Below are 25,847 nucleotides of genomic sequence, written 5' to 3'. Positions count from 1 at the left end.
TTTTACTTTATGTCTGTATTCACATGCGTAACTGCCGGAGCAGCACATCAACATTTCTCAGCTGTGCTACAGTTTCAAAAACGTCAAACGTTAACACTGATCAAAGCTCACCTTCTCCTAACAAAATAATATTGCACTTAAACTTTCACACCAGCCACCACTTTTCCTCACACTTATATTTTGACGTCCTTGCCTTTACATTCACACAAATATAGTTTATCCTCATACAGACACATCAGTAAGAAAGTCTTCTTAAAAAACACAAGGGGCTAGAAATTACACTAATTTTCAAAAGGAAGTTTTTCTACACTATACTTGTACAAATCTCGGGTATTTTTCAAGTGCTATACAGCAAGAAGAAATAGTGTTTATTTTAAAATAAAATTCCAGCTGGCTACTGCTCGTCCTCGTTTTCCTGGCCTGAGCCTTCGGAGCGATCGCCTTCTACTCGATCTGCAAAGAGGAAGAGGCAAATATTAAAGAGAGGCTGAGATTGGTCTAACAAAAACAGCGTGCTACATGCGTGTGTGTGTGTACCTGATCTGATGTGATTGAGGGAGGCCAACATTCGAAGCATGAAAGAGGCCGGGACTGTGATCGTGTTTCTCGTTTCCTCCAACATCAGCTCATTCCGAGTGATGACCTTGACGAGAAGAGAAGAAGAAAGGTTTTACGGTGGGTTTGGTTTTTTTTCTTTTCTTTTCTGTGGGTTGACTCTACCTCCTCAGCGAGGACTCTGTTGAAAGACGGCGATGCTTCCAGTGGCGACCAAATCTTGATATCATAATCTATCCCTGAAGAAGCCAGAACTGAAACAAAGCAGGAAATGAGAGCAATGTCAACAAGTGAAGAAACATCGTCCGGGTTCAGGCGGGACATCCGCGGGACTCACTGGGGTCGTAAGGGTGCGGCTGCAGGCAGTTGACCACGTGGTTGTCGGCTTCAAGTAGCATGAGGTGCTCTGCGGTGTGTCTGTCCCAAATGAAGATGTGGCCGCAGTCTGAACCACTCATCACAAAGTTGTTGCCCCAGAAACACGACTCCTTTATCTACACACAGTTAAAAGGGAACATTGAGTATTTTGGAAACTGTACTCTTCAAATTTCACAGTCTGATGACAACAGTTAAAACACTGATATCAGAGCCAATGGATTAATATGAGTTCAGACTAATACAACACGCGTGGCCCGAGGTATACCATTGTCCTGGAGTTGCGGTGGCCTTTGTAGACCATTTTGACTGAAGGTCTCCTGATATTCTGAGTCTCGCTCTCCTCCATCTCCCTCCTTTCTTTCCTCCTGCGGAACAGCTCCTGAATACGAGCTGCTGCTGATTGTCTAAGAAAAACAAAACAAAAAAGAAGAAAGAAACCCCAGACTCATACACGTGCCTGAAAGCAAACAAACCCATGCTGTCAGTGCTGCCTCAAGTCTCATGCTTCAGACCTAAGCTACACGGATATTTTTTTTTAAACCATTAACAAGATTGTAACAAACAAGCTCCAAGCGAGAAAGCAGCCACTTGCAAGCGAAAGCACCTGCCTGATCCATCATAACCGACTCAAGCCAATAAAAGTTTGTTCTTCTCAACCTTAGAGTGACTTCAACCAGATATACACTGTAACAGTATTGTACACAAAGCTAAATCCAGAAATGTTTTAATGATACAATTTTCATAATTTTGACCAGACAAGCCACCAGAATAGATCTGAAAAATAAAAGAGAGAGAGGGGGCAAGAAAGACATAAAGTGTAGCCTTTCAACTTTAATTTGAGGAAGGTAATGGGTTAGCATTTATGGACTTATGCACACTGCCTAATTTTGGGGTTGTCAACTAAATAATTCACTCAATTGGCATAGAAAAAATATGTTATTACTACTTGAATTTAACAAATAAATAAATAGTCTAGAGGGGATTCCATTCTTGGCATTTGCATTTGGGAGCTGTTGCAGTAAAACCACAACACGGGCTCAAAGAAGCTCTAAATGAAAGGAAAACAGGCCACCATTAGGCTGTGACACTACGAGTGGCCTAATAAACAGCCTGGATGATTACAGGATGAAGAACTCCACCACCAGAACGTCTGGTCGAGTGAAGAACTCTCAGCCACATGCAGTAAAGATCACGTCTTCATGGTCTCCTTCACGTATCCAGTAGTCATGGAACACGACTGCAGAGACAGCAACTGGCTTCCTCCATCAATCCCAGCTCTCAGACGCTCTCCCATCTCTTCTTCTGCCTCCTTGCAAATTTGTTTTGCAAGGAAGACCACGTTACATAACCACACAATCTCATTTCATTATTAATTTCTTCACTACAGACAGAAGCTCTTCTGGAACTAGTGGCTTGCGTCAGGTAGGGGGTGTAACAGGGAGGTGATGGGTAAATGATAAATGGACTGATTCTTATGTAGCGTTTTTCTACTCTCCTGGAAGTACTCAAAGCGCTTTTTACAACATGCCTCATTCACCCATTCACACCCACTCATACAAGCACTTCCCTTCTGTACTTAAGTGCAATCTAAGCATTCACACACAGATGGACGCATCGGAGAGCAACTTGGGCCGCATGCCCAAGGATACTTGGCATGCAGACTGGGGAAGCCAAAGATCGAACCAACCTTCCAGTCAGTAGCTGATCTGCTCTACCACCTGAGCCACAGCCACCCCACATGGGGAGGTCTGCACAGAGGTAGCAAGGTAGTCAGACATTAATAGTCTGCATACATCCAAATCTCCTAGTAGAGAAAGGAAGTTCTTAGTGAATCGACAGTCAGAGGCTGTCAGTCAGCTCGACAGCTTTGTGCTCATAATCAGGATGAGCCACCAGGGGGAGGAAATCTACTTTGATCAAGTTTCCAAAGGTAAAGAGTTGAATATTCTGCAAAAGGCACCATAAAGGTCGAATTAAATCAAATGTGTTTTATCTTTAAAAAAAATCATTTGCGGACAGGTTATTTAGTTACATGTTCAACTACATTTGAGTCCTAAAACGGTTAAATAATTTTTTTCAATCCCCTCAAATTAAAGCCAAAAGTGCTCATGAGCTGCCACTTTCATTTCAAATCTACTGAGATGGCATACGGCGTGAAATTTATGAAAATGCCACTTTTGTTTAAACCTTTGACCTCGCTGTGTGTAAATGTGTCCGTTTTATATTCGTTTGGCTCCTTTCTGCAAGGATTTCATGCATGACACTCATTTCTTCTCCATCTGTTCTACACAAAATGCAGCTGTGATGCTTCTGTTCACACCATTTGTGGAGTCAGTACTCGCATGCCTCTACAGTCAGCTGTGTGTGTTATTAGTGCACTGTGAGAGAAACCGTCAAACCAAGACAAAAGAAAAGAAGTTATCCGATTACTGCACATCACGTTGTGCTCTTAATTTTAAATGCTCCGCAGCATGTCACACTCCTGATGCATTAGATGCGTTCACTTTCCAATGCAAACAGATTACCTGATCATCCTATCTCCTACTGCAGATCCTCTGGAATTAAATCTATATTTGTAGTAAAACAGTCAACAGCAAAGCATCACAAATTCTAAAATCGGCACACCCACCCCCTTTTTAACTGAACTAAGGAATGCGAAATGATCACCTGCATTCAAACAGAGTTTTTCTTACTTGTAGTAAGAAACATTATGCTCTCAAACACACCTCTGCCCCTGTCCTCTGAACCTTGAGGGGGGGATAAGAATAGGATCATCATCACTGTCATCAGAGTCCTGGTTGCCGCGTGCGGGCTGACTCTGGCCCTCCACGCCCTCCTGCCCCTCCTCTGTAGAGGGCTCTGCTCGCCGACAGCCCCCTGACCTGTCCTCTGTACCTTCCGGCTGACTCCTCTCCTGCGGCGAAGACGCCATGCTGTCTCCTTCAGAGGAGCCCTCTGCTGGAACCTGAGCTGCTGAGCTGCTGGGGGCACTGGAGCAGGAGGCATCACATGCTGGTTCTACGGAGGAAGCCAGCAAACTCATATCATCGCAATCAGGATTGGAATACAGAAAGCCATTCATTGTGTCATGTTTATTGTTCTAGATCAGACAATGTTTGAGATAGAGGCGTTTTCATGATGCTGTAGGAGACGACTCACCCTGCTCTGATACCGAGCTCTCTGTCGACAGACTCTCTCTGCTCTGTACAGCTGCAGCTTCTGATGTTTTGGGGCCTCCACTGCCCATCGAACTGGACGTGCTGCTGCTCCTGTAGTGAAAGAACAAGAGTTACCATCAGTCCTTTTGGGGTGTTTTTTCCTGAAAATTACTCATATTTATCTGGGGGGGAAAAAAATAAATAAATATGGGAAGACACAAGTATCATGCAGTTGCCCCGACTATAAGAAGGTAACTCCTATTGAGTTACCTGAATTTGAATGGAATGAGTGAAGTTGCACTGGAGACCTTTGCTTTTCATTCTGTCTGTAAACAAGACAGCTCGAAAAGTTCTGAATGAATTCTGATAAAACTCTGTCAGGGTGTAAGGTGGGTTCATGTTAACTCTCCATTAAAGTTTGGCTTACATCCACCAACGTCTTCACTGTCAACTTATTGATTTATTTGTCAAAAAAATTGACAAAAAGCCTGATAACTTAAAAACTATGGCTCTCACAAGTGTGGTGTGTGTTGTCAACACATACAAACGTATACAAAGCACCGTATGAAGATTTAAATGATCATGTCAACCTTATTTATCTGAAGGTCAACATGAGCCAAATTAAATTTTATTGTCATTTATTGTATTGACATACAGGTATACAGAGGAGGAGATATGAGCATTATAAATATGAGATTATAAAGTTAATCCAAGTATAATGTCACATTCAACCTAAAAAGCTGACACCCACTGGCCATCACTCACCACTCATCAGTGAAGTCCAGTTTGATAGTGCTGGTGGTGGTTCCCTCTGAGCTGTAGTGCAGGCTGAGGACAGGCTCTGCTGCACTGGGTCGACTGGTGGAAGTGGAGGTGGAGATGGATGGGATGCTGCTGGCTGGTGCAGCAGCAGATTCATCAGCAGGTGAAGCTGTAGCTTCGGCTGCTACTGAGAGAGGAAGAAGAATACACACAGGCAAAACAAGCAAGGGGGGCTTACTGAGACGCACTGGCTGTACAGACTAAAACTCTGATCAAAAGTAACTCTTCCTGTCGTTTGCAGTGTGCAGTTGGTCATTTAAAAACACACCACAAATATGCAACTCTGTGTTGCATCCATTCCCTCTGATAAACAACATTAAACAGAAATGGGAACATGCAGCAAACGTTAGACAAAACCACAAAGGACACGTCGTAAAAGACACGTATTGACAGACAGCCACAACAGCAAGACACAAGACGCACACAAACACACACATGTCAAAGGCCCTAAAGGGTCATTACACCCGTTAGCTGCTAGCTACACTGAAGAAAAGGAACAGGTTTCCAGGGAAGATGAAAATTTGAGCTGGAGGACAAAGAGGGACTTGTTGCTAAGATGCTACATGCTATATCTCTGTCAGTATGCACTGTAAATAATCACAGATGTAGTGCTTCATATATAAAGCTATACAGTACACACAAAGTAGCTTGATATTATACTGTTGGTGTTGTATATAAAAAGTATTATAAATACCTCTGGACTCAGACCTTTGTCCTAGAGTAGTTAGAAAAGTTATTTATTAGTAGTAACTGATTGGCTGCCCCTAGCAACCAGAAGGAGGTGGGTGGAGCTTGGGAGTGTGCCGATGGAGGATGATGTCGGCGATCGTGAGCAGTGATAGCTCCAATCAAAGCAATCATTTTCTGTAATTTCCCCAGTGATCCATTAACTTATCATTATTATGAGAGTCATATTAAAGTGAATGTGCCTCGCTCCATTTTCCTAGTTGCATCTGCACACATAAACATCTGCAGCACAGGCGTGTCTGGGCATGCACATAGGCTTATGCCTGGCTTCTTAGAAGTCAAGTAGTGTGTAAGTGTAATAGTTACACTGGTCCACCATCACGAAATGAGACAAAAAGATTTTTCTGACCCCCCTTTTTTTTGGCACATTGTGCATTATGTGGTGCGCAGTGAGGATTTTATCAACCATCAGCGATACCAAAAGGGGACTTTACTACTGTGCAAGTTGTTGAACCTTAGAGCACTGATCACAGGTATACCTGCATATTCTAAAGCCTAGAATTACTAAGATAGCTCAATATCCAAATCTCTGATCATGCTTAAGATGAGCATCATCCACTTTTAATTATCCTCTTTAAATTACAACACAGTAAAACGTTTAAATTAAACTGAATATGACATTATTTTTAAATTAAACAAAGCTGTGTAGATGGTCCACTCTGATCAAGAGAAATCAAGAGTGAACCATTGGGGCTTTTCAGGGTTCTTGTGAAGTGTTTATGTAACAACATATGTGCCTTAGAAAGGCCATTGTTTTGCTTTGGCACTATACAAATAAAACTGAACAGTTAAAGATGAAGCCACATTAAATCTGACTACCAATGCTAATCATTGCAAAGGAGAAATGTCAGGTGTAGTAGGGCATTTTAGAAAAAGCTAAATATTGCACAGATGGTTCAGCAGAGAGCACTGAAATGTATATGTCTGAGTAGTGCTTTTCTTTGTCATCCATTTGAACTAATTTTGGAGATATTGTTTATTACATTACTCAAAGCTCTAACTTCTTAAACAATTGTATTAAATCCTTTGGCCAGAGCAACAGTAACAGTCAGACACATCCACATCTGGACAGTAGAATATTGAACAGTAAAGCAGTGGATACAGAGAAAACAAAAACATGAAATCGATGGAGGACAAACAGTGGAGTGAGACAGGATGAGGGAAAGTGGTTAAGACAGAAGGTGGAGAAGACAAAGCGAGTGGCAGGGTGAGGGTCAGGGAATGGGGTTGGGGAAGGGAAAGACGCACCCTGCTGTTCATCAAGAGTCATGGATCCCAGCTGTTTGTTTACCACAGACGAGGGGGAATCTGGAACACAAATGAGACCAACTAAACATTGAACAAAGAGGTCAAACGTGAGGGCTCACACGGGTTAAAAACTTCTAAATCATGTTTAAAATAAATGAATAAATAAATAAATCCAAGGCCAAGCAGAAAGAGCTTTCACATCAGCCAAAAATAAAAAAGCTCCTTCATCTGATAACAGCTGTGATCGGTTTACAGAGTGTTGGGGAAGCTCAGTGAGAATCAGCGATTAGTAAGTCTGAACGGAAACAAGAACATGATTTTCATGCATGCTTTTTACAGATGTGCAAAGAAATGTTTTATATCTGCTGTGTTATGTAGAACCCGGAAATCCCAACCATCAAGAAGTGCTTACTTGGGCTTGCCACAACAAAACAACAACAACAACAACAAAAGAAAAAAACCCAATAACATCTGTTTGGCTGCTGGCTACACAACACACTTCTCCAAGATATCTGTGACCAACTAAAGCCAATTAAGTGAGAAGAAGCAATTTAAATATTGTGTCTACTGAACTGCACAATGACGTGTTCAATAAAAGCTTTCATAACAGATGCCTCATTATGTAAAGCCAGTTTTGTTGTGTGTTTAAAAATCGGTTTATATCTTTAATATTAAAGTTGTACCTACATTTTTAGAGAAAAAAGCTGAAAGTGAGAGAAGCTCTTCGGGTTAACTAAATGCTGTCACATTAAAACTGAAGCAGAACAAACTTAAAAAATAACTTATTAATAAACATATATTACATAATCATTATTTGATTCGAGGGTTTTACTTTATTGCTTTGCGCTCGTGCACAGACAAAAAATAAATAAATAAAATCTGTTGAAATGTTACAAATAGGAAAACCGAGCAATAGTTTTGCGGTCTTTCCGAAGCTCCTTCAGAGTCAGTCTGTGGATTCCAAAGTGGATGCTTTTTTGCTTATTTTCACTCCAGCATTTCAAAAAAATGTTTTTATTATTTTTTTTTGTTTCAAGCATTTTAGTTCAACTCAAGCAAGTAAAATCACTTATGTCTGTTTATTTTTTCTGTTTGTCCACCGGCTTTTGAGTATCGAGACACATTTACAAAACGGGCAACACTAACTGATGGAAATAACCTTAATTTTAACATCAGCAGTAGGTGAAGCCAGTAATGTGACCTATCCAATGACATCGAAGAAAACAAACAAAACAAAAAAAAAGGCAAGTTATATCATCAAACATGGTTGAACAACCACATGAGCCATGAGGCCAAAGCAAAGCTTCATACCGTCTGGTGCCACTCCGGCAGGAGAGTTTGCAGGTGAAAACTCAAGCAACAAGTGGAAAGATGGAGTGAGAGCATTAGTGAGTTAAGGGCTGAGCAAACAGTGGAGAGGCGACACACTGGACTCTGGAGTTTAGAGGAAGTAAGGGGTGAATAATAAGAGAGCGGGGAAGATCAGTGTGTGGTTAGTGGTCAGTAACAGCAAGACTGGGTCTTTCTGGAGCCTCTCTACAACAGACATGGCTGTCTTTGCTTAGAAGGCGGGGACGGGTTAATGGCAGGGGAGCAGCCCTTATGGAGGGATTGCTGCAGGGTTGATGAGCTCGGAGGGGTGGGTAACCTGTACAGGGTTGGTTCTCAGGAGCAGCAGCGGCAGAGGTAGCAGCTCTTTGCGACTGTCTCTCAGGGGCTGCAGAGGAAGAAGGAGGTGAAGAAGAAGACGGAGAAGGGGCCGCTCGCCGACCCCGTCCAGGTGGGTCAGCCAGCCGGAGCAACCTCTGCAAACGCCTACACACTAAACTTATGGGCAGCCGATGAGGACCATACTCTGACAAAGGGGCAGAGGAAGAGAGGAAGAGTGGATGCACGATTAGAAGACTGACGGAGGATGTGAGGAGAAGATTCGGCACAGAGAATCGGGCAAAAATGAAATAAACAAGCAGGAGGAGGAGGACAACAGGATGCTGAAGGAAAATAAAGTGAAGTGAGGCTGCTGCTTGAGTGGAGTGGCTCCAATGAACACACACCCACACATACACACACGCGGACACACACACACCGAGCAGTTAACCCTCCTCATTGGACTGAAGGCTTACATGTGAACAGTGAGTGCGGTCCTGGTTTCTTACCTGAGAGTGCGGGCTCAGAGGTGGGCGTGGCCGTCGGGGTCCCAGTTGTGTCACCCTGACTCCGCTGCTCTGAGTCGGGGGACGACGTGAGAGGGGAGGAAGAAGTGGCCGAGGTCTCCACTGATGATGAGCTGGAAGGAGGAGGTGCTGTGACTGTTGATGATGACCCTGAGGAGGAAGAGGAGGTGGATTTAGGCATGGGCGCAGTGGTGGCCGCTGCGGGACTGGCAGGTACCTCTGGGGAGTCCGTCCCCACAGGCCTCTCGGGGGCGCTGGACTCCTGACTAGAGTCGCCTGTTGCGGCAGCTGGAGCATTCAACGTCCCCTCGGGACGAAGAGCTGTACCTGAAGACAAAAAATAAATAAATCAAGCAATGATTTTAGATTTTGGCTAGTTTACGGTTTATTATCACAGAAAGATTCTTAACAGTCAGTCTTACTGAAGTTACTCCGGCCCGTTTGAAGGCCGGAGTATTGAAGCCTCACCTCGGGGCCGTGTTTGAGGTCGGGTTCCTCTGCTACTCTGGGCTTCACTGGCCTCCTCAAACCACCGGGACAGCATGTCCGACATCCTCTGCATCAGAGACACGTTCGGACTCTGCTCCCCTGGAACAAAAAAAAAAAAGGGAAAACGTCTTTAGATCCTGTCAAGCTTTTCATTTTGACACAGTCCATATTTATAGAAATGACAAAAAAAAAAATAAAATTGGAGTATTTGTACTCAAAAGAAACTGCTTATCATAACTGATCATATGCAAGCAGAGGCTCATTAAGACCTGCACAAGGATGACTCATTACACAAATTATTAATTTAATATATGAGAATTTAGGGAAAATTTATCCCCAAAAAATGACAAACAAGAAATCCAACTAGAAAAGAAAAAAACCCAACTTGTGAACAAAGTAAAGCACTCTGAAACCCGAAGATGAGTTTTTCCTCCATTTGACTGATTTTTTTAAAAATTTTATTTCTGAACAAAATAAACCACAGTAACAAAATAGATTAAACAACTTAAACTACGTTCATCTATGGTGGAAAAAACCCTGTGGCAGGAGACCGCTCCAAGTCGTTTGCCTCAAAGTGAGGTTTCTACTCTCTCTGACCCAAGCAAACTTTGATACACTATAAAGAAGTTCAGCTTTTTACACACATTTTCACCTGAATATGTGAAATATAAGCTGTTACTATTGCCCCAGAGCTTTTTTTTAACCATTTTTCAACCCAACCATTATTTTAGTTGGATGTTTGTTCACTCTTATTGTGTCTAGTTTGGGCCACTCTTCATCAACTATATCAACTTTAAAGGAAACACTTTAAATCGGGTTTACATACTCTGAGCTCCAGTTCAGTTTAAAGGGTAAACTTGATGGATGCATCAAGAGAACTGAAGCTCAGGAAGAACAGCAGGACGTCCAGAGGTCAGGTTGGATCTACGAGATAGTGAACCCTAAAAACTCAGATGTATTATCAGTGGGAGTGTCTGCGCCAGAGAGAAAGCACTGCATCAAAGAGAAAAATTGCTGCATGAAAGTGCCCGTTACCAGGTGAATGTAGCTTGTGCTGAAAGTGCTCTGAGTGTTCAATAAGATGGGAGCTGGGATTTAAATGCATTTACCACGGATCACTGCACTGTTGGTTCTCTTTTTATTGGTTATGTTCATAAGTTGCAGAGTTGGTGGTGAGACAGTTTTATGGCCTGATTTCTTCTTCGTCTAAGATTACAAAATCAATATGGGGAAAATATATTGCTAAAAATGAAGGAAACGCTTGAACAACTTTAACTTTTTGGTGTGATTTTGAACCCAGTCCTCAAAGAGTTGATGATTTTTACCACTGAATGGCAGTCAAGATTTCCAACTTGAGGATTTCGTTCCTAAGAGATCCAATGTGTGATGCAAGTGTTCCCTTAATGTTTTGAGCAGTATATAAAAATATATTTTGCAGGTTGGAGTCTTCTCAGAGTTTGTCAGAGGTCGGGCCTGTCATACGAGACCGTCGCTGTAGACGAGCAGGAGCACATACTGTGATCTTACCATCTCTCTCCCTCTCGCTCTCAGGGCGAGCTCGGGGTCCAGTGTCAGACCAGTCACCTCGTAGACGGAGGCGCTTCACTGGAGGCTGCCTCAGCTGTGGAAACACACACACATTCACAGAGATTAGCAGTTTGTCAGTCAAGGCATGGTCAAAAATAGCTGCGCTGCCAAAGCAAAACACTACTCGTCTCTATCAGTGTCCTCTTTAAAGTGTTCCCCCCACCCCACCCCCTCCTCCTGGCAGCATGACTGAGGTTGCCTGCCACTTTCCAGTCCCCCTGGCTGCAACAGGCTGAGAGCCAGAAATAGGAAAAAGAGGTTCTTAGAGCAGGGACTATCCACCGCTTCAGTCAGGAAATGTGTGGACAGGTGGTGAAAAGGAGCAGAAGCTGAAAGACAGCTGAATAAATCAGATAAAAGGATTAAACAAACAAGGTCGCAGGTAGAGGAAAACAGAGGGGGTAAGGAACACTGCTCCTTGCCTGCCCCAAAATCAGCCCGAACTATTTTGGTGGTTTGAGGAACGCTGCCTGCGTCGCTCGCTGTATTTGGAAAGGAATGCGTGTGGTGGTTGCATCTAGACACAGCTGAACTCGCCATGGCACCGTGACCCAGCACATTCGGACACACGTGAAGACCACCACCGAGCGTAAACACGCAGTTTCCTTGATTGTTCAGTTGTTTGAATCTCAAAACTAACAAAGGAAATATAACTAAGAGCCAAACAGATCAGGCAGTAATTCATGACGCTGTTTCCATCCTCAGTGCGTTTCTTCCTTCTTTGTATTGGGTTTGTTTTTCTCAGGGTCATTTGCTCACCTCCCTGCACTGCATCAGCCACCACAGATTTAGCACTGATGTCTGCAGGGCCCAGAGGAGCAACAACAAGGTCAGTTCTGTTTACAACAATCGGTCCTATTCGCCCCCAAAGATCAGCCGCATGGACACCTCCGCTCAGCCAGACGTGATTATGTTTATTTTCTATAGAGTCAAAAGGCCGTTAACACTCTTAACAGGAGACATAACATGTGAGGCCTCCATTAACCTTCTCTGTACATGTTAACTTGAGATCTACACTCCAGTAGTCAGTCAGCTGATCAACAAGAAAAGACAGACTCTTGATTGTTTTGGGTATTTTACCCATTTTTTAAAAAGTGGTAAATATTTTTGGATTTTGCCTTAGACTGACGGATAAGGCAGATTTTTATTTTGTAGATCAATTATTACACACTTGGAATAATGGAAAACTGTCTAAATGACAGCACAGTGTCTGAACCGATATAAACCTTTAAAAGACACAGTTTGGGAGAAAAGAATGACAGAAGAAAAGTTCCCATTGGGATCTCACCTCCTCTCTCCTCTCCTCCGACGGGCCCTTGAGCTCTCGAGCCTGGTCATCTTTGGGATTGAACAGGTAAATGTAATCGGAGGAGTAGCTGACCAGCACCTCCTGACCGTCCTCGCTGTAGCAGAGAGAGGTCACTCTGCACGACTTGTTGGCCAGGTGAGCGGGAACAAACCGAACACACATGCCCGTGGTTCCCCGGCCCATGTAATTACCTAAAAAAAATGAGAGAGTGTGTGCAACTTAGCCAATGAGTCGGTAAACAAGATTCTTAATTATATTTGTGGATTTGGTCCAGACGATTCGGTGGGTTTGATATAAATGATATGTCAAAAGCAATTGAATGTGTTGAATGGAAATGTCTATTTACTGTGCTGAAAAACAGTTTGGTTTAGTTCAACATTTTTGACCTGGGTCAGAACAATCTAGTCTTCACCACTGGCTTTACTGCACACCAATTGCGATACTTGGCAGCGTTGCCGTCTTTCACTATTCCTCTATAGAATCCATAGCCACTGCCTTTAAAGCCGAGGAAAGGGTTACTGATGTGATTAGATACACATCCTGTCAGTCAGTTGGAATTTGGGTCAGATTTTAATCCTTTCCCTTTCGTTCAAGCCACACAACTTACCTACTTGAGAATCAAACTCACGTGTTTTAAAAGGAATTCTAAAAACATCATTTTAAAACTCTGTTACAAAACAAGAGCTGGCGTGCTGAGCTTTACTGCCCATTAGTCACTGGAGGAGTGAATATAATCAAGATGAAAGGTTTACCACGCCATCCCCGTGTCTAGAAGTACCCAAGTCTATTGGGCAGCACGAACAGCCAAATTAATAGACTGGACTTCTGCCTGAGGTGAAAAAAATCAAAGTCCTGTCTGCGCTAGCAGGGGATTGGATATCAATCCAGTAACTGTTTGTTTTTTTAAATGAGATCAACAAAGGCCAAAGGAAAACAACTTCATATCCTTAACCTTGTTGTAGAACGCACCTTAAAAACCTGGTCCCAGTTTAGAAAACCTGTTTGCATCAATCAGCTATGCTTCGTTTCTCCTGTGGTGAACAGTTGTCTTTTCTCGTTGTCTCAAACTGACGTTGTTTTCAAACTTGCCACAAAAATGGTCTGTATTTATTTATTCACTTTCTTAAGGATGTATTTGGGTTCTAAGGAACACTCGTTATTTCAGGCATTACACAAAAGTTATAACAGTTCAAATGACAGTTTTACAGATGCTCATAAATATGAATTTTTCTTATTAAAACATTTTACTCTCCCATATTTGCTGGCCAATAATATTATTAGCGATATACTAGATTTAGACCCCGGCACAAAGAGCAACACATCTAAAATGTACAGTAGGATCCAGAGTAATAATCCACCCTCATTATCTAAACACTGAACTCCTGGTGGAAGTGTAGCAACACTGCCGAGAAATGGCCCGAAGACTTATTCAATAATTAATCAGACAAATCTCCATCTTTTAATAACTGGATCTATCGACCTGGTCACTATGATAACGAAGCTACTGCTGGTCTTGTTAGTGTGTGTAATTGTGGTATACTCAAACTTATTGTTGAGTTAAGGAGAAATGTCCATACTTTTTTCGTCATACACATGTACTGTGTTTATCCCATTAATATCCACATCGATTTATTAAATCAGTGTTATTCTTTTTCTTTCTCCATTATATTTGTAATCTCAGTGGGATAAGCGACAGGGAGAATTTAAGTGTTTTGTTTAGCTTTGTTTAGAAAAACTATGAATAAAGTTTAATAAAAAAACCAACTTGTTGGCATGCCTCACACCCTACTGTTTAAACAGTCTGTTTAAAAGTCTCTGAATAAAAACACTGACTTGCATTCTGTGTAGGAACAACGCTCCATAAATACCTTTTATAAGCAGTTGTCAGAAGGATTTAAAACACACAGGAAGAAGTAAAAATACTCGTGAAAGTATCTAAAAATAGAAATGTCCAACAAGAGACGAGGCACAGCAGGCTGGGACCAAAAACTCAAAGGGAGATCCTCCCCCCGCTGCCTTCATGTAAACGAGAAACTGGTTAAACATTCAAAGCAAAAACGGACATTGCAAGTTTAGTTTCTCCACCACAACAGGCTGCGTTACCTACACATTAACACGAGGATAACGAATTTGTGACGTGTAGAGTGGCTAAGTCCACCGTGCAGGGCTGCTTACCCGTCGCTCTTGTGCCCAGCATGCGTCTGTCGTAGATTCGTACTGAGCTGTCGGAGCAGCCCACGGCCAGGTAGTACGGCACCAGCGGAGAAATTGATATGGAGGTCGCTGCTCTTCTGCAGTTTATCAGGATGTCCTGAAATGAAAGAGCGCAATGAGGTCTGGAAGTCACTTCTGCTCAGTAATGGCAGATATCACTGATTGAGAATAATATTTTTTTAAAAATGATGTAAACTAATGTAAAACTGATGCCTGCAATAAATCCTGTGTTGATTCAACTGTAATCATTTTGAGAGGTACAGTTGTAGAAGCTCAAGAGGTGTTTCTGTTGCTTTATGAGACTTTATGAAACCACATTAACATCACTGGTCAGACTAAAGATATTTGATGTCAAATCCCAAACTGCTGTATCACTCTGAAGTAGTTGCACCTAATAAAGTGGAGCAACTGCACTACCAGGTCTGACTACTGCAGGCTGATGATGGGGAGGCAGAGGGGCCGGTGACAGCAGCTGGTAAAACTCTTCTGACAGTTTTAGGGTAACAGGTTCTCATCTGGAGCACGAAATACAAGAAGATGCAACATAATCTAGGAGGACACAGTTTCTCTCTCTCACACACACACACACACACACACACACTCATCCATCAACTGAAGCACGCTGGTTTAAAGCCAAAGAAACCGCTTCCTAGAGGAGAGACCAAAAGCTGTTTGTGAAGAAAGCAGTGAAGTAAGAAAGGGAGGGGGGGGGGGACTGATAATGCAGGACTGCATTATCAGTCCTGCATGAATACAAAGTCCAGTGAGCCATTTTTGAAAGAGAAGAGGAAAAAAAAAAGATATCCAAACTCTTATACACTAAACACTGTGAAAAACTCAAGGTCAGGTTCCTTAAATGGGCTATATAAAGATTATTTATATAGCTCAATGAAAACAACAGTACAATATAAACTTATATAGCCCCAGGAAAAGCTACACTAAAAACCAGAAAAAAATAAACATTTAAAAAAAAAAAATGTCACACTGGAGCCAAAACCCAAAGAGAATAAATTCATTTTTAATAAAGACTGTATCAACTAAGCTGTGCAGACACAGAGAGGGAGATTAATCCATAGATCTGATAGTGTCGATCACCTCGATCACCTCTCTGTTTTAATCTGGTTTTAAGGGCACCTGCCAGGGTTTCACAACAAAAAGATGGTTCTTCAATCGATCCCTCCCCAAAGCTACAAACACATTGATCCTGACCCTGACTGGTGATGAATCACAGACAGAAAAAAGACAAACATCACAGATGTCACCCGTACATCTTTGCAGTCTTCTTTAGTGCAGCTAGTTTTCATGCGAAGGTCGAACCATCGCACCGTGCCGTCCTCCCCGCAGGACAGGAACGTGTAGGGGTCGTTCGGTACCGTCATAATCTGAAGAAACAAAGCGAAGCTTAGAAGACAGGAGGGTAACGAGTAAGAGAGAAACCCTTTTCATCAGCTTCTGTGAATCAGCACCTCATAAGCGGTTCCATAATGGCAGGTGAACTGACACTGTCTGTTGTACTCGGGACTCTTCTCAGTGTGGGTGTAGTAGATGATGCCGTCTCCAGAGCAGGAGATAATTTCCTGATCGTTGGTGTGGGGCATGAACTTCGCACTGAAGATGTTTGCCCGATGACCTGAACGTATTGACTTCTTGACCTGAAGCAGAGAAGAAGAAATGTATGATGACAGCTGCATCAGAGTGGATGCTCGACCAGAGGCAGCAAATCAGCAGATGAAAGAGTATAAAAAGTTGACATCCTGGGGGATTTTTGCACACATTTACATAATTTTAGACACTAATGTGTTCATTTGTAGTATTTAGAGTTGCTGGTAAGTGGTCTCTGGGAGCAATGCCATGCTTTTTCTGACTGTTTCCAATCTTTGTCTAAACCCAAGCTGAAGTCATATCCCTAAGTATTTGGACAGATACCATTTTTGCTGTTTTGTTTCTGCACACTGCCACAGCGGAAGTTCAAATAAATAAAGATGTGACTGAATTCAAGGTGTTTAACAAAATTATTGCATTTAGCAATTACAGCCATTTTTATATGCAATTGGCAGCTGTTTGTAGCTTTTTATTTTATTGCACAGCAAAGAGGCCCAGCATGAACTACACAAAGACAAGAAGGCATACTGGGATTAGCGACTGCTGCTAGGTTTGGCGTTTGACATTTTGTTTTGTTTTTTTTCCTTTTCCCTCATATGACATCATTTGAAAGTCAAAGTATGTCAAAGAAAGAGAAACTAAGGGAACCACAGAAACTTCTCTTACCACTGTTGTAATAACAAAGATGAAAACACTCTCAAGACTCTCATAGATTGTTAGACACTTATGTAATTTTAATGTTTAAGAGTTAGAGTTTTATGATGAATACAGACTCAAACTGGAGACTCGGCTTAATTTAGATCAGGGGTGGGCAATTCCAGGCCCCGAGGGCCGGTGTCCTGCAGGTTTTAGATCTCACCTTGGGGTCAACACACCTGAATCACATGATTAGTTCATTACCAGGCCTCTGGAGAACTTCAGGACATGTTGAGGAGCTAATTTAGCCATTTAAATAAGCTGTGTTGGTTCAAGGACACATCTAAAACCTGCAGGGACACCGGCCCTCCGGGCCTGGAATTGTCCACCCCTGATTTAGATTAACCTAACTAGACAACTACACAGACCAGGAGATCTCCTACCTCTATATTAGATAACAGTCACATTAAAAAACAAAACAAAAAAACCATACAAATTCCTGCTCAGCATCCCAGTTTTAAAGACTAGCACCACCCTCCAATTCACCACATTTCTGTTTCAGAAAAATGTGGGCAGATAAAAAAGGTTCAGAATAATGTGGGATATTTTTGTCCCAGCGAAACAAACCTTCAGTGGGTGGACATCCCTCACAAAAACAGTTGTGGAACATCCATCCATTAAATAATTCCTTTAGTTTAGTATCTCAACTGTGCTCTGCCAATTTAAGCTTTTTGTCCTGTTTTATGGCTAATTGACCATTTATGCAAAGAATAACAGTTAAAAATGATCAGTTTGGTGTTCATCCATTCATCCAACCTTTTTGTTGTAAGGGTTGGTGATGACCAGGAAGGTATCGTCCGACCCTGACAGGATGTATTCGCCCGTGTCGTTCCACGATATAGTGTTGACCTGAGGAGAGATCAGAGAGAGCGCTTACATGGTGTTTACACTGACAAACGCAAGTTAAATTCCGACATCCATTCATTACAGCTTCATAAACGTGACGACTTGTTGAATTTCTTCATTTTATGTAATACGAGATTGATGTAAAACAAATAGTTAAAAAATAAATAAGTAATTCAGTCCAGCCCCAAAATGTGGACACGTGAGAGAGGATTCTGCATGACGAATGTGAATTACTATCAGAGAAGCGAATAACAAGAAATGGCATGTCCCTGCACACAATTACATTTATATTATTGTCTTTTCTGTGCTTGTTAAGCATCAGCAACAAAGGAAATCCCTGAATGCCTTTGCTTCAAATCAGTAAGAAAATATGGATGCCATCGTCCAATTCAAATTAGGTTCATTAACAGTTCGATCAACTGAAATAACCACCAACATAAGGCTAGAGAATGAGTTAGCTGTGGATCTAAGGAACAGCAAAAGAAGAGTGATGCATCAGGTCAGTGTTTGCTGTCACTCTGTGGATCAATATTTCATTAACACCTGCAGCCTCCGTCAGCGCCTCATCGTGTCAGACTGCCTCTGCTGAGACATTACACTGCGTGTATTCCTACATGCAGACCTCACGTCTGAATCAGGTTTTTAACATGTTTGACTCGGTTTCTGAGACGCTGCACATCATCTATAGTTAGATTTGAGGTGGAGTGTAGGTGAGGCCCCTCCTCACCTAATGAAAGATTAACAGATGGTGACAGATGAGGCAGGAAATGGTGTTATTTATTTATTGTGATGGCATTTTTAAACACAGGCTAGGGTTAGCATCTCGTGTAATGTGGTACAGTGCAGAGTCAGAACAGGTCAGGTATCTCACGGTGTCCACTGAAAAACTTCTGTAACTCCAAGCTTAAAATTTCTATAATAAAAAGTAATCAAAGTATTCACAATAATTCATATTCACTAATATTATTCTTCTGATGCTAAAATCTGCTAAATTGACACATTTTAGGTGGTGCAAATAGAAAGTCTTTATCTGATTAATAACTTAAAGTGGACCTGTTACACTTATTGTTTTCTGTCACATATACATTGTTAAAAAGGTGGATGTTCATATTGGCCATGGCCAAAGCCTTAAATAGTGAGGTCAGCGTATATACAAGTAATCCCTATGAGCTTACAACTGGGGTTTCAGGCTGCTCTGAATGCTGCGTTTCAGACTGTTTTTTCCACTCTTGGATGCTTTAATGTCAGGATGTCTGATATCCCTCATAGACTGACAATGAGCACAACAGCCCCTGCTTGTTCAAGTCATCTGTTTATAAGAAACAGTCAATCAGTAAAGGAGCTAAAACGGCTCATTTCAGAACATGGCTGAAGGCCAAGTATAGCTAAATAAAGATTATTTTGAAATGAATCATACAAGTCTTGTAGAGTCCAAGACAAAAACAAAACATACACCGTGTTAATACAGAAGCTCTTAGCTACTTAACTAAACGCAAACTAACATATTCAGAAAATGCAATAATAATATCTCAATCATTGTGGCTAAGAGCTGCACTTTAATGCAGCTCTCCTGAGACCTGCATGCATGCAATGCTTGTTGTGGTGTCTTGGACAGGCTGATGTCCTGCCCTGTAGTGTGACAGGACGTGTGACTGTTATGTCAGCTTCAGGTTTCTCAGAGGAATTAACCACCTGACCTGATCTGATCTGTTCAAGGCTCCACCAGCAAGCTGAGAAAAAGTGACGTGGCGTGTTTGGCAGGGAGAGGACTTCAACCAATAAACACGAAGAGACGGATAAAAATGTGGGGCACTTACGCAGCCATCGTGTACGTTCAGTGTTGCTTCGAGTTTAAGCCTCTGGACAAATTCTCTTCTACCTGTGAAAACAGAAACATGTAGATTTGAGAAGGCTGTCAGGCTTTAAACTTTCATTTGAATCGCATTTATCTACCAGTCTTCACTTAAGTGCAACAGGAATAAAATGTCACGTTAAACAGTGGCTCTGTAGCTTGTGTTCCATTATTCATGCAGTGGAAGCCTTGTTTGCACCAACAGGAAGAAACGAGGCGAGTACAAACAAAACCGCTCTGCAATAAGACTCGAAATGCAGGAACAGTGGTTCCATAGTTCACAATGTCAACCCTTAATATTTTATCTTATTTTTGTGAACATCTTTCTATTGTGACCTCAGGGCAAACACACACACACACACACACACACACACACACACACACACACACACCTAAGATTTCCCAGGTGTTTGATTAATTTAGCAACAAAATGACATTTAACTGGACGAGAAATCAATTCAAATAGCAGATATTAAAACACCGTTTTGGAGTAAGCAATTTAAACCTTGACATGATATTTATTGGTAGTCCAACACAAAGAACAGAGACGTAAGTGACCCGGAGGCATTTGAAAGGTTTTACAGGAGGGGAGGTAAAGAGGACACAGTAAAACAAAAAGAGATCAAAGAGTCAAACACACAAAGGGGAAGGAAACTGAAGTAATTACCTGATTAGCAAATCACAGGAAGATTCAGGCCTCTGGATAAGTAGCAACAGGATGTGTGTTCTTCAAAGCATGTGCTATTCTAACAAACAGCTTCAGGGTCAGGGTCTCACTTTCTAAAGTCATCAGTTTTGCAGTTTTTTCATTCAGTTACAATCACCGCATGACGAACAGCAATATGGTCGTCCTGATGGATAAGTTATAAAATTCTGTTTTTCTGATCATCTGCGTGCAAGCACAGCTGGATTTCTCACTATCTAAGGCATGTCGTCAACAAAAAGATAAGAAATCCAGATAAGGTGGTTATATTTGGCAGTCTCCTGGATCCAATAACATTTATCACACTGTGCACAGAAAGCTGGTATGCATCACAAGCATCTCCATCAACAGGTTCAGGCCGATAAGCGCACACCCTGAATGAGCCACACATGTCAAACTACTTCTATTAAAAGTCACACACACGGAAGAAGGAAAGACGTTCAAGGGTGCCGTTGAAACGTTTAAAAATTGGCTCAACCTCTAATGGTGGAACCGGGTTTCCACTAATAAACTTCAAGACAATCACAGAGGAAATCCACAATAACGGTGGTAAGATCAACTCAAAGACAATCAACAACAATACATCCAAGGATTTGAGTGAAAATGGGAAAATACCCGTGACAAGGCAAAAAGCCGTTCATTTATTATGAGCCCAATTTCCGTTAGTTTATCTGCTGTTCCCAACTTCCCCTCTATGAGTTTCACAACTTCGTCACTCTCATTTTTTTTTGACAAACACCAACATGGCTCACCATGTAGTAGGGCCTACAGGAAGTCTACCTGCAAGGAGTCCGTTAAAAGCATCTGCATGTTTGAATCAAACTCGGTAATCACATCTAGGAGAAAGTGAGAGTCCAGACTAAAAGAAAATGTTACTGGGAGGCCTGGAAGGAAACCAGCACAATCAGGACAATCCTGAAAGGAAGAAATAACCAACCTGTGCCTCAGATAAAAAAGGAAGAGATGCTTCGGATAAACCTGAATAACATGTTTGATATTAACAACGCTGACGCGGTTGTTTTACGATCACACACACATCGTGAATTCCTTAACATCCAATGTGAGCCAGGGCGGTGTGTTTCACTGTCAATGTCAGCAAAGGACTACCAGAGAAAGCAAGACATTCCTTCATCATTGCAAACTGTCACTTAAAGGGTGAAGCCTGACAGGGAAAAGCAAACTGTGCCAAAGCTAATGTCCTCATCCAGCAGCAGCAATCAGGCCACTGATCATTATTATAGCAGTACTGCACAAATGATGAGCAGAAACGGCAGCATCTGCTACAAGACGCTGAGCAGCAATGTCTTCACATCCCTGATGGGGTGAGTGCACAGGCTCCCATAAGAACTGATCATACTTTATGGACTCTTCTTTGTCAGTCAGTGTGGTTGGACCAACTACTAGTCACCTCAAAAACTAAAACCCCATGTAACAGTAGTCAATAAACTTCTTTGTGCTAATATTTTTCTTTTATAAAGGTGAACTATTTTAATCCAGAAGAATTTGCTGTCACAATTAAGCATTTATTGTATTAAATAAAAACATTATTCCAGTGTGAAAACAGCCTTTAAGGGAAGAAAAACAGAAATATTTAATTTTAAAATAAAGTAGCTGCTTTCCTTATGTTTTCCTTTATATTTTAACTACTTTAGTAATAATGAAATGACTCAGTGAGCTGTTGCAAAAGTCTGGTGGCTTATATACTAACAAGAGCCTTAACTTGCTTCAACAGGTGTTATGAATGTTGCAGAAATAGTCTGGGAGTGATTCACTTCAAAAGCTTCTCTGATATCACCAATCGCAAGCACAGTCACGTCACCTATAAATGGATTAATGATGAGTAATGTACTAAGTACAGTCATGCCTAAATCTGCAACAATACTCAGATTCGCTATCAGTTCACAGAATCAAATGCAAGACTTTTTACATTCTGTTTAAAAATGTTCACACACAAAAAACAGTGCAATCAAACTTGTCTCTGCTTTTTTTCAGAAAAATTGGTCTAAGTGGCTTCATCGAGCCTGGACCGCCAGCTTCCACTGAAGTTTTATAAAGGTTTTATAAGAGGACCTCCAAACCTGAGGCCTTGGTTGTCAGTTAGAAAAAGCTGGATTGCCCACTTGTTGGACCAAGTGGACGAGTCCAAGTATTTGGGGTTTGTTTACGAGTGAGGGAAGGAGGGAGCAGGAGACTGGCAGATGGACTGGACCAGAATCGTACCAATCTGCCTCTCTGTGTAAAGAGAGCCGAGCGTGAAAGCAACGCTGCCGATTTATCGGTCGATCAACATCCCAAACCTCACCTTTAGCCATGAGCTGAGGCTAGCGACCAAAAGAATGAGATTGCTGATGCAATTGGAGGAAATGAGCTTACTTTGCAGGGTGGCTGGACCCTCCCTCAGAGCTGAATGAGGCACTCGTCATTAAGGAGAGACTCACAATGGAGCTGCTACTCCTCCACATTAAAAGGAGGCAGTTGAGATAGTGTAGGCATCTGACTGGGATGCCTCCTGGCACCTCTTAGTTGAGGTGTTTCTGCCTCCAACTGGGAGGAGGACCCAGGGAAGACCAAGTACACACTGGAGAGATTATATCTCTGCCTGAACAACCTCACTTTTTGAATGCCTCAGTATCCCCCCCTCAGGTGGCTAGGGAGAGGGATGGCTGCTGCCCTCATGAACCAGACTCAGAGAAGTCATGAAGCAGACTCAGACTCGAAAAAGAGTGGTTGGCTTTTAAAATGCACTAAGTTTGCCTGTTATTTGTTTTCTTTATCATTTATTTGTAATTTCTTTTTTTAAACGATTTTGTTCTTCTACCTATACAGCTTTTGTCAACAATTGTTGATCTTAAATTTTCTTATAAATAAAATGACTTAGCATGATGTAACTTAAGATGAGTAAAAATAGTAATTCCTAGTTATATGAATCATCTCTTAGGCGTTTCCTATCACAGTTCTAGGAAAACCCTACAATATAGAAGACTTTAAACCTCACGGGACGTTTCTCAGTTTCAGCTGAATATAAACCCCCAACTTGTTCCCCTCTAACGCTTCTTCTAAGCTAAATTTATCCTCCAGGAGCTGTGACCCACACATCACAGCATGTATCCTCTACACGACAACAGCTCTGACTATCTCTCAGACATGCTAAATACAGGACTGACTAAACCTCTGAGGCACCTGCCCCACCTCTATGGGCTTATAAAGCCGTGAGGTACAGACTTTCTGACAGTTTTATCTCTCCGAGTGCACCACGGGCAACATCCTCTGTTCTCCTGCACTGTGCTCTCACAACCAACACTCGAAAATAACTATATCTGCACTTTAAAAAAAAAAAAGAAAAGAAAAGAAAAAAGAGACCTACCTTTACACATTCAAATTATGACTGAATAATTTATCAATATAGCAACTTTCAGCAACCAGGACTTTAAAATTTATATTTTTTTAAAGTCTTTTCCAGAGGACTTTAAAAAAAAAAAAACAGACTGAAATATATGATAGAAAAATATCTTCCCCCCAAGTTTAAATGCATTTAATGCAGCAGCAAAGAGGAAAGCCTTAAAATTCAATGATTACATTTCCTAGCAGATCAGTGATGAGCAGAACCGGAATGCTGTTTCTGCCTGCAGGAACCAAGGATGTAAGAAATAATCAACGCAGTGCAGCGCTGCGACACATTTTATTGACTGAAATTATGCAGTCCTATTACTTTTACTTACAATTGCATTAAAACCTTAATAAGTTGCTGCATTTCATTCAGTGTGAGATATTTTCGCCTTCACCATTTCCAGATATTTACCATATATATATATATATACACACACACACACACACACACACACACATTTATTAATTTATTTTGTGGCTACTTTTATTGTATAAAACCTGTCATTTTTATTTAAATATTAATAAAGTAATTTTTCATTTAATACATTTTGTACCATTTTTGGTCCTTTAAGCTTGCTTCCAGTTTGGATATGATGCTACAACGCACAAAGGACGTAGTATTACTGATAAATGCTCACGTAATGTAAAAAGCATCAGTGCTCGAAAGTTGTAAATATAGGCAATTTGAATTGTTACCTAGATGTAATATTATTATTATTATAGCATCTTTACTAGCTGGACTTATTTTCCTTGTGTTCCTTTCTTTTGTACAATTTAACCTTTCTGAGTCATTTTCCTTTGTCAAATGTAAACTCTGGTTATGTGGCGTGTTAAATGTTTTGACTGCTGTAACATGGGAATTTCTTGGCTGTAACGATGAATAAAAATATCATTATTATTATTATTATTATTATTATCATCATCATTATGTCATCTTAGCTCATTTATTTTGATAGTCAAACAATTGCAAACTAAACCATTTTAATTTCCTCTTCTAATCCTTCCCGGCCCTGCTGGTTGTGCTACTTTCAGCACCTTGTGGCCTTTTCACGCAGCAGTAATGACACATCGGTTTCTGTGAGTGTCTTGAAAAGAAAGCCTGATGCTGTCAGCACTTTCTACTGTAAACAGACTCCTGCCAAACTCAGAGCGCTTTTATTTTTAATGCACCAGCCTCTCATAAATGCATTACATGATTGAACCCTGCTTTTATTGCATTATTTGTGCCATTACAGGGATATACTTCAGACTACTATATATGGGGGTGCCTTCTACAGATGATTGCACAATCCTGCGATTGCACTGAAATGAGATCTACACTGCATTTCCTTTGAAAAAGTAACATTATGTCTGTATGATGTAATGAACAGGCCCGCACTGCTACAAATTAAGCACAAGTCTGAACCTCGTCTTTGTACTGTTTTAGCTCCTTCACTATAAATAAAAGGTGCAGGCTGTGTTTACACTGTGTAGGTTGGGGGGGACGGGGGAGCGCGGATAGCGGCAGCTGTCTGTTATTAAGCAGGTAGTGTCTTGGACTGGGACACAGTCTTCCTGTCACTTCTTGTGATTCTGCAGCACACACACACAGTCTGCAGATGCACACTGCTCCTACACGTTTCTTCATACATGTCAGCGTTAGCAGTAAAGAGGCATTGCTTTGTTCTTACCTAAATAGTTGGTCCTGATGGCGTTAGGCTCGCTGTATCCAATTAGGCGTTTGTTTACATCCCAAACGAGGTTGCCAGTGCAGGACATTGTGACCATATGTGGTTCTGAATTGACAATAACATTGAAACAGAGCTAACCCTTCCCCTTTTTTGATGTCGCCTTTTATCTCCCGTCGCCTCGGAGCAGTCCCTGCCCGTCGGGACGCCGTTGACGTTAGCTGGAGGAGACACTCAGTGTCCGCATTGCTGGAAGGGAAAGAGTCGCTCCTGTCCGGTCTCCGCTGTTCCCCCCCCTCCCCACTGAGCTGAAGCCCGACTGTGTTCCTGTTCTCCGTGCTGCTGCTAACTATCTGTCCTGTTAGCCTAGCCTGGTTTATTTCTTCAAGCGGTCAGCTGTGTCCAAATAACGC

General features: G+C 41.7%; 1 protein-coding gene across 5 annotated transcripts; it reads right to left on the bottom strand.

Moving 5' to 3' along the window:
- On the bottom strand, positions 1 to 25,847 carry dcaf6 (ddb1 and cul4 associated factor 6). Of its 5 annotated transcripts, none has more exons than XM_005747145.1 (21): positions 25,438 to 25,847; positions 19,643 to 19,704; positions 17,736 to 17,828; positions 16,148 to 16,333; positions 15,950 to 16,063; positions 14,643 to 14,778; positions 12,447 to 12,658; positions 11,099 to 11,192; positions 9,551 to 9,670; positions 9,065 to 9,409; positions 8,557 to 8,763; positions 6,909 to 6,968; positions 4,857 to 5,040; positions 4,093 to 4,202; positions 3,660 to 3,951; positions 3,459 to 3,500; positions 1,199 to 1,337; positions 893 to 1,049; positions 721 to 809; positions 538 to 643; positions 1 to 453 (listed from the first exon to the last, which is right to left on the bottom strand). In XM_005747145.1, the coding sequence occupies exons 1-21, from the start codon at positions 25,532 to 25,534 to the stop codon at positions 395 to 397; spliced, it is 2,904 nt and encodes a 967-aa protein (XP_005747202.1). In that variant the 5' UTR covers positions 25,535 to 25,847; the 3' UTR covers positions 1 to 394. The 5 variants fall into 5 exon arrangements, with proteins under 5 accessions (XP_005747202.1, XP_005747204.1, XP_005747203.1 ...); XM_005747147.1 differs by having other exon boundaries at positions 3,459 to 3,488; XM_005747146.1 differs by having other exon boundaries at positions 4,857 to 5,037.

The sequence above is a fragment of the Pundamilia nyererei genome, unplaced genomic scaffold (genome assembly GCF_000239375.1).
Source record: "Pundamilia nyererei isolate P.nyererei 1_Seehausen unplaced genomic scaffold, PunNye1.0 scaffold00190, whole genome shotgun sequence".
Classification (NCBI taxonomy): domain Eukaryota; kingdom Metazoa; phylum Chordata; class Actinopteri; order Cichliformes; family Cichlidae; genus Pundamilia; species Pundamilia nyererei.
This window is presented reverse-complemented; position numbering and strand designations above follow the sequence as displayed.